The sequence below is a fragment of the Hypomesus nipponensis genome, chromosome 7, assembly GCF_054491055.1.
Source record: "Hypomesus nipponensis isolate SF chromosome 7, ASM5449105v1, whole genome shotgun sequence".
Classification (NCBI taxonomy): domain Eukaryota; kingdom Metazoa; phylum Chordata; class Actinopteri; order Osmeriformes; family Osmeridae; genus Hypomesus; species Hypomesus nipponensis.
The window spans coordinates 10752501-10761106 of record NC_140367.1 but is presented as its reverse complement, the minus strand read 5'-3'; the positions used below and the strand labels follow the sequence as shown (position 1 = coordinate 10761106).

At 54.5% G+C, this 8606-nt stretch overlaps 1 protein-coding gene across 10 annotated transcripts in view; it reads right to left on the bottom strand.

Moving 5' to 3' along the window:
• Window positions 1-408: 408 nt before the first annotated feature.
• Window positions 409-8606, bottom strand: part of flncb (filamin C, gamma b (actin binding protein 280)) — a 55304-nt gene continuing 47106 nt past the window's right edge. For 6 of the 10 annotated variants that reach the window (XM_084701687.1, XM_084701688.1, XM_084701691.1 and 3 more), the window contains 12 exons: window positions 8547-8606; window positions 7974-8126; window positions 7599-7721; window positions 6936-7232; window positions 5958-6227; window positions 5531-5668; window positions 5134-5249; window positions 3944-4076; window positions 3042-3218; window positions 2581-2799; window positions 1966-2172; window positions 409-1557 (listed from right to left, as the gene is read on the bottom strand). The exon at window positions 8547-8606 is cut by the window's right edge and continues 144 nt beyond it. In XM_084701687.1, the coding sequence (XP_084557813.1) occupies window positions 1370-1557; window positions 1966-2172; window positions 2581-2799; window positions 3042-3218; window positions 3944-4076; window positions 5134-5249; window positions 5531-5668; window positions 5958-6227; window positions 6936-7232; window positions 7599-7721; window positions 7974-8126; window positions 8547-8606 (2081 nt within the window). In that variant the 3' untranslated portion in view covers window positions 409-1369. The remainder of the gene's footprint in view (window positions 1558-1965; window positions 2173-2580; window positions 2800-3041; window positions 3219-3943; window positions 4077-5133; window positions 5250-5530; window positions 5669-5957; window positions 6228-6935; window positions 7233-7598; window positions 7722-7973; window positions 8127-8546) is intronic. The other 4 variants (XM_084701692.1, XM_084701693.1, XM_084701695.1 and 1 more) reach the window with 1 other exon arrangement.

The following is an 8606-nucleotide window of genomic DNA, read 5'->3' as shown; positions in this document are numbered from 1 at the left end:
TTTTTGTGTTGCTTGTTCATGCGGCTGTGACCGTGGAATTGTCTGGGATTAGTGCTACTACTTTACTCTGCTATACGTCTGATATACTCTGCACTATTCTGCTAATCTCTGCTATTCTCTGCCATGCTCAGCTAACAGTCTGCTATACCGTGCTCTGGGCCAGGTGATGTAACTCCTCTTCTCTCAGAACTGTTAGTGATCAGACCAGGTTGTTTAACCAACCTACTCAGGGCATGGGAGGAACAACAGCATCACCTGACCCTGACACGTTTGATACCTCTGCAGCTTGCCCACAGGAACTGTGTCCTCTGCAAGCGTGAAAACCACTCTGAACAGCTGAAGTTAACAGTAATATTACAGTATGTTATGTTCATCGCCGACTGTTAATGACAGGAGACACACCATTGATCATTTTCATGGCAAGTTAGCAGATAAATCTTTATTATGCCTGCTCATTCTTACCGGACAGTAGGTTAATATATCAAACAATTTTGAGTTTTCTTTTTTTCCCCATCTGTTTTCATACATATAAAATCACTATAAAATGTCACTCTATAATACTGCTTCACTGTAACATCTGTGGGTTTTGAACATTCACACAATAAAGCCAACTCTACTCCACACTCTTCCTCCCCAGTACAAAATTCTCTCACGTCTCGGCCAATCACATCTCTGTGTCCATGAAAATTACCACTGTGACACAGGATGGCACGGTAACAGGCGGAACTTCTGAGATGGACTGAAAATCTTCGCCTCAGATAAAAATAAGACAATTTTCTGTCAAAGAAAACAAAGCAAATGACTGAATAAATAAAGCAAGGAACGTCCGTCAGCCTCGGAGACCATCATTACCGGCTGAACAAGGGGATTGTGGGATACCTTTGGAGGACCTAGCCAAAGGCACGTGGTGATAGAATGTCTGTGTGCTCTGAAAATATCAACATTCACATCTGTCTGGCTCAGCACAGCCAGAAATCCATATTCACTTTTGATTCCTCTCAGTACAATCTCGAGCCTTGAAAAGTAAACATATAAAATCGTACAACAGAAACATGATATCTAGTCGGACGAGTGAGGGGTTGGGGGGGGGGTGATCGAGTACAGTGAGGGTGGGGCGGGTCGGTGAGGGCGGGGCCTCCGTGAGAACGATTGGCGCCGAACCGAGCAGCTTCTATTGGTTCAAGCCCGTGACATCACAACCCGATCAAGCGGTAGGTCACCGCGATTGGTGGCCTCCGTCCCCCTGGACGGTTGAAACATTTTCGGCGGATGCGTCATACAGCAGAGGGGGGAGGGTGCCGGGGAAGCGGATGGGGGTGGAGGAGGGGGGAGGGGGGGGGGGGTGCGGGAAGTGGAACAGTCCGTTTTTTTAGGGGACCGTGACGTGAAAGGGGCTGCCGGGGACGTTCTCGTCCCCCCACTTGACGATGAGGATGTAGTCGCCCTGCTCCTTGACGGTGTAGGTGACGTTGTACATCCTGTTGCCCATGTGCTTGACGTACACCTCCTCGCAGGGGGTCCTGGGCCCGTGCACCCCCACCATCAGCATGTTGGTGCCTGAGCAGGAACACACACGGACGTGGTCAGGTCGTCTCAGTGCAGTGTGTGTCAGTCAGTGTGTGTGTCTGTGCGCGTGAGAGAGACTCTCTCTCTCAAGAGTGGATGAGAGTGAGTGAGTGAGTGAGTGAGTGAGCGAGTGGGGACAGGTGTTAATTCCACAGGGTGCATGTGTTTAAGTGTGTGTGTGAGAGAGAGAGAGAGAGAGAGAGAGAGAGAGAGAGAGAGAGAGAGAGAGAGAGAGAGAGAGAGAGAGAGAGAAAACAACAAATTAAAGGCATGCAGTAAAGAGCTGACCCTGTCACAGTGGGAGACTGAGAAACTGAGTGAGTGGGCAGAGGTGTTTCGTCCTTGGGGTGTGTATGTGAGTGTTCAGCATCTAGATACTGAGTGTGTGTTCCCCCTCACCTGCTTTGCTGCAGTCCACAGTGAAGGTGTTCTTCTGGCCTACGAAGGCCTTGGACAGGCCCGCACCCCGGGACACCACTTTACTGGCGTCTGATGAGAACTTGGGCATGGTGCCGTAGGCCCCGCCCATTGCCGACGTCTTGGTGACCGTCTCCACGAGAACGGACGACGTCTCGTGTAGGCTGTGACCACCGGAGAGACGAGCTCCTAGAGAGAGAGGGAGGGAGGGGAGAGAGAGGGAGGGAGGGAGGGAGGGAGGGAGGGAGGGAGGGAGGGAGGGAGGGAGGGAGGGAGGGAGGGAGGGAGGGAGGGAGGGAGGGAGGGAGGGAGGGAGGGAGGGAGGGAGGGAGGGAGGGAGGAGAGAGAGAGAGAGAGAGAGAGAGAGAGAGAGAGAGAGAGAGAGAGAGAGAGAGAGAGAGAGAAGAAGGAAGGAAGGAAGGAAGGAAGGAAGGAAGGAAGGAAGGAAGGAAGGAAGGAAGGAAGGAAGGAAGGAAGGAAGGAAGGAAGGAAGGAAGGAAGGAAGGAAGGAAGGAGAAACAGAGAAAGAGAAAGTCAGATTACATCAAATCCAAACGGACGACATCCGTCGTTCAGGTTTCGCTCGGGCAGCCTTACCCGTCACTTTGGCCTTGAAGGGGCTCCCCACGATGTGCTGGGGCCCCCCGTACTTGATGGAGATGAGGTAGCTGCCAGGGGCCATGGGGGTGTAGGTGACCTTGTAGCCCTCGGGACACTCCTGGCAGTCCATCTTCACCTTGGACGGCCCGTCGATGGTGACCGCCAGAGCGCCCGAGCCTGCGTTGCACGTGTTCACCACAAACTCTGACGCCACTCCTGTGGGGGAGAGACGACCAATCAGCTGTCACATGCTGAAGGAGAAGTGGCTGGTAATCATGCCGTGTGAATGAGCCGGGCTGTGATTGATATCGATATTGATTCATTATTGATCTGCCAATTTACCCCTCCCAAGACGGGTAAAACGTCGCCCTGGTGGACAGTGAGGGATGTGTGTGTGTGTGTGTGTGTTTGCACTGTACTGTCCGTGTGTGTGTGTGTGTGTGTGTGCAGACTCGTACCAGTGCTCCCTCCCTCCAGGCCTGGTCCGAAGGCAGACACCATGCCAGGGTCTCCCACCTGGCCTGGCTCGCCCACGCGGATCTTGAAGGGGCTCCCGGGAATATGGCTGCCGTTGAACCTCACGTCGATGGAGTGCACGCCGTTCTCCCTGGGGATGAAGCGGATGGCGTGCTGGTCTGCAGGGAGAGACAGGAAGAGGGGCAGGAAGAGGCGCAGGAAGAGAGACAGGAAGAGGGACGGGAAGAGGGACAGGAAGAGAGACAGGAAGAGAGACAGGAAGAGGGACAGGAAGAAGCGCAGGAAGAGAGACAGGAAGAGGGACGGGAAGAGAGACAGGAAGAGGGGCAGGAAGAAAGAACAGAAGAGGGGCAGGAAGAGGGACAGGAAGAGGGGAAGAAGAGAGACAGGAAGAGGGACAGGAAGAGGGACAGGAAGAGAGACAGGAAGAGGGACAGGAAGAGAGACAGGAAGAGGGACAGGAATAGGGGCAGGAAGAGGGACAGGAATAGGGGCAGGAAGAGGGACAGGAATAGGGGCAGGAAGAGGGACAGGAAGAGGGGCAGGAAGAGGGACAGGAAGATGGGCAGGAAGAGGGACAGGAAGAAGGACAGGAATAGGGACAGGAAGAGAGACAGGAGGAGGGAGTGTGTGATTACAGAAAGCAGCTGCTGTGGCTGCTAGGAGTTTGTACATCTTCCACACAAGACTCCCAAGTCCAACCTGACCTCGAAATGTATAAATCCCTCTCTTTATAACCCATTTCCAGATTAATTACATGGAACGCATAGAGAATAGAGACTAAAAGGGAGTCTCTCTCTGGTACCAAGCCTGAATAGTGAGCTCTGCCTGTGTGCTGTGGTGGGGGTTCATTTCCTGGTTGTCATCAGTCATGTGACCTCACCGCTGTCCAGCTCGGTGACGTAGCACTCCTCCACCGCCCCGGAGGGCGTGTGCACCTTGGCGTCGATCAGGCCCCTCGCCCCGTTCAGCTGGATGGCGAAAGAGGCTTCCTGGCCTACCTTCAGACCCATTTCCTGGGAGGGGGAGGGAGGGGGTGAGAGGGGAGGGGAGGGGGAGAGGGGAGGAGGAGGGGGAGAGGGGAGGAGGAGGGGAGAGGGGAAGAGGAGGGGAGGGGAGGGGGAGAGGGGCGGAGGAGGGGGAGAGGAGAAGGGGGAGGGGAGGAGGAGGGGGAGAGGGGAGGAGGGGGGCGGTGAGGTGAAGGGAAGGGGGAGAGGGGAGGAGGAGGGAGAGAGGAGAGGAGGGGAGGGAGAGAGGAGGGGAGAAGAGAGGGGGAGAGGAGAGGAGAGGAGGGGAGGGAGAGAGGGGAGGAGGAGGGGAGAGGAGAGGAGGGGAGGGGAGGGAGAGAGGGGAGGAGGATAGGGAGTGGAGGGGAGGGGAGGGAGAGAGGGGAGGAGGAGGGGGAGAGGATAGGAGAGGAAGGGAGGGGAAGGGGAGAGGGGAGGAGGAGGGGGAGAGGAGGGGAGGGGAGGGGAGAGGTCAGACAGTCTGAGAGATGTCTGGCTTTATCTGGAGCATTCACAGGAGGGAACCTCAAATATAGAGCAGAAGGGATGTGTGTGTGTCTGTGTGTGTGTGTGTATGTACGTGTGAAAGTGTGTGGCTTTGTGTGCGCCTTTCCGTGTGTGTGAATGTCTGTCTGTGTGGCTGAGCGTGTGTGGGTGTGTGTTTGTGCTCGCGTCTGTCTGTGTGTGTCTGTCTGTGTGTGTGTGTGTCTGTGTTGAAGTGTACGTGTCTGTGTGTATCCTGGAGTGCAATAACAGTCTCTAAGGTCAAGAGTCAGATATAACGAGACGGCAGCATTACAGCGCGACTCAAATAAACCCACATACTCTACACATGCGTGTGTGTATGGCAGACACGGTGGCCCTCTGCTTCCTTGTTCCAATAAAGATATTCACAGCCAATAAATAACAGCTGGATATAAACTCTGACGTCATAGCAGTGATACGTCTTCTATTCATACACCATCTGACCTCAGCTCCACTCACCCAGGAATAGAGCATGTGTGTGTGTATATATGTGTGTGTGTGTGTGTGTGTGTGCGTAAGTGTGTGTGTGTGTGTTCCTCACCTGCAAGCTGGTGACGGTGAGGCGGCGGGCGTCGTCGGACAGCGTGGCGACGGGGACGATGAAGGGGCTGTCTGGGATGTGCTCGTCGTTAAACTTGATGGAGACCTCGTAGTCGCCTACGCACGCCAAGCAACGCAACTTATTATCAAAAGAACCCTGGCAGATAATACGTTGACGCTAAAGATCGGAGACTTTGCATCTTCGCTTTGCTCTCAGGGCTATCTTTGTTTCGTGTAATTGTCTTGTTTGTTTGGGCTAGAAAGGATGACGATTTGCCAAGATGATGGTCATGTTTTCTTGGTAACAACAGCAGGTATCAACAGCAATTTCGTTAGAAAGTATCTTTTAAAAATGCATTTTTCGTGGGTGGGTGTGTGTGTGGGGAGGGATATCTCACCAGGCTCCTGAACGATGTAGGCCACACCACAGGACCCATCCTTCCTGTCCTCGAAGGAGATCTCAGCCTTGCTGGGCCCCTCCACAGCGATGGACAGCCCCCCAGCGCCCGCCTCCCTGGTCCAGATACTGAACTCAGCTGCAGGGAGAGACAGGCAGTCAGCCACACGGACCTCACTGACCTCTAGTGGAGGAATGCGGCACTGCAGGAGTTTCGGTGGACAACAGTGAAAGTGGCTGAGCGGTTAGGGAATCGGGCTAGTAATCAGAAGGTTTCCAGTTCGATTCCCGGCCGTGCTAAATGACGTTGTGTCCTTGGGCATGGCACTTCACCCTACTTGCCTCGGGGGGAATGTCCCTGTACTTACTGTAAGACTAAATGTAAATGTAAATGTAAATAACATGAATCATTGCTCATGCCAACCTACCAGGCATGCCAGCCACTCCCCTGTCCAGCCCTGTGCCCCCGGCGCGGACCTTGTGCGCCCCTCCCTCCCCCAGGGGCCCCACGGTGAACTGGAAGGGGCTCCCGGGGACGTGCTGGCCCCGGTACTTGACGTTGACCGTGTGCGGGCCCATCTCCTGGGGGACGAAGCGTACGCTATAGGTGCTGTCCTCCCCCTCGATGATCTCCGCATCCTCCGTCTGCCCCCCCGGGCTGGTCACCTGGGCCGTCATCTCCTGGACCCCCGCCTCACCTGGGAGAGAGAGAGAGAGCGAGAGAGGGAGAGAGAAAGGGAGAGAGAGAGAGAGAGAGAGAGAGAGAGAGAGAGAGAGGGGGGGGGGGGGGAGAGAGGGGAGGGGGGGAGAGACAGGGGGAGAGTAGGAGAGAGCAGGGCGAGAAACGGAAAAGAAAACGAAACATGTTCAGGAATAGAACACGCATATGGAAACATGTTAGGGAACAGAACACGCGTGTGGAAACATGCGTCTCATCCCAGCAGCAGGACATCCAGCGTCACCGTCTCAAGGTGTCGACAGGGATCATTGTGAGGAGCAGTGGAGAGGTAGCCAGGCGGAGCGTGGAGGGATGGAGGGGTGGAGGGATGGAGCGCGGAGGGATGGAGGGATTGAGGGGTGGAGGGGTGGAGGGTGGAGGGTGGAGGGGGGAGGGGTGGAGGGGTGGAGGGTGGAGGGTTAGGGAGGTGACGGCCTCGGACAGCTCAGATTTTCCACCCACAAGTTTCCTTTCAATCGGACGGCAGTAAACTAGGACGCAGGACAGAACAAGGATCTGCTTCCCAGCCCGACACGCACACACACACACACACTCCTATGACATCACAGCCCCCAACCAAGTATGCATCTCCCACACCTACCTAGCCCCAAACCACACTGTTGCGACCCACTGACTCCCAAGAACACCCCATGAGTCGAGTTAGCCACACCCACACATCCACACACACCCTCTTGCGTCTGCCTGGCGGTCGTAGAGGTGGCGGCGGCGGTGGCGGTGGCGTTGGAGGAGGTGGTGGTGGTGGGCGGTATCCCGCTGAAGCTCTCCCGCCCCAGGAAGTGTCCGAACACGTCCCTGAAGGGGTCCCCCCCCACCTGGGTGCTCTCCTCCACGCGCACCTCCCTCTTGGTCTCGCCCACGCGCGTCTTGCTGATCTCGGTGCGCTCGGTGCGCGTGTACGTGTGGCTGCTGCGCGTGAACGTGCGCGTCAGCCGTTCCTGGGCCGACACCATCTGGAACCAGTTGCCTGGGGCGGGGGGGGGGGGGGGGAGGGGGGGGGGGATAAAAGAGGAGGAGGGCGGGAAAGGAGGCCGGAAGAGAGAAGGAGGAAAGAGGGGGAGATAGGGCTCTATGATGGAGGAAGTAGAAAGGCTGAATGACAGTTGGAATAGTTGGAAGCTTTGTGTTGGCGGTTTGAAGGGGTGTGTAGGAGAGGAGAGCGGGGGAGACGAGAGAGGAAGAGGAGAGAGAGAGAGAGAGAGAGAGAGAGAGAGAGAGAGAGAGAGAGAGAGAGAGAGAGAGAGAGAGAGAGAGAGAGAGAGAGAGAGAGAGAGAGAGAGAGAGAGAGAGAGAGAGAGAGAGAGAGAGAGAGAGAGAAGGGGGGGGTTCTCACCTGGTATTTTGAGGTTGAGGTCGCACGTGCTGCCCACGGTGGCGATGGAGGGAGCCTGTCTCTTCCTGGTGATGCTCTCCTTCATCCTGCCCTCGCCTGACACCTTCACCGTAAATGGACTTCCTGTGTGGGAAGGACCAATCAGGAACCACCAGGAAATGAAACCCAAAATGACTGAGCACTTTTGAAGAGGTGGCTGGAAGGGTGATCTTCTCACACATTTGCTTTGTTTGAATAACATTATCTCATGGTTTAATTGGCCTACATAAACTTTGACATCTACTTTGAGGAGTTAACATTTATATAACAGCAATTCCATTCCAAAAATGGATACACATGGCCACCCCTGCAGTTCCCTCAGGCTCCTGCACCCACCTGGTACATGCTGGTCAGCAAACTTGATGTTGATGATGTAGTTGCCTGGCTCAGTGGGGCAGTAGGTGACCTTACAGGTGCCGTCCTCCACGTCCTCACAGTTAATATCCACTTTACTGGGGCCCTCGATGGACAGGCCCAGGCCACCATAACCTGGAGACAGACAGACAGATAGAGAGGACGGGAGAGAGAATGAAATAGATAGATCAATAGAGAGATCGAGTTAGTGATATATAGAGATACAGAATTAGTGATGGATGCATAGAGAGATTGAGTTAGTGATAGATAGAGATATAGAGTTAGTAATGGATGCATAGAGAGATAGATAGTTAGTGATAGAGATAGATCGAGGTAGTGATAGATAGAGAGATTAATAGAGTGTGTGATAGATAGAGAGATAGAGTTAAGGAGAGAGAGTTGGTGATTGATAGATAAATAGATGGTGAGAAGGAGAGAGAGATAATTAGAAGATGTTAGATGAGAGAAGCAAAGTCAGTAGACAAGCATCAAATTAGCACAGACAACCTTCTCCACCATCAGCTAACCGGCCGGCCAGCATCCCTCCTGCCGTACCTGCGTTCCTGGTGTCCACCATGAACTCTGCCACCTCGAAGGTGTGCCCCTCCACCAGCC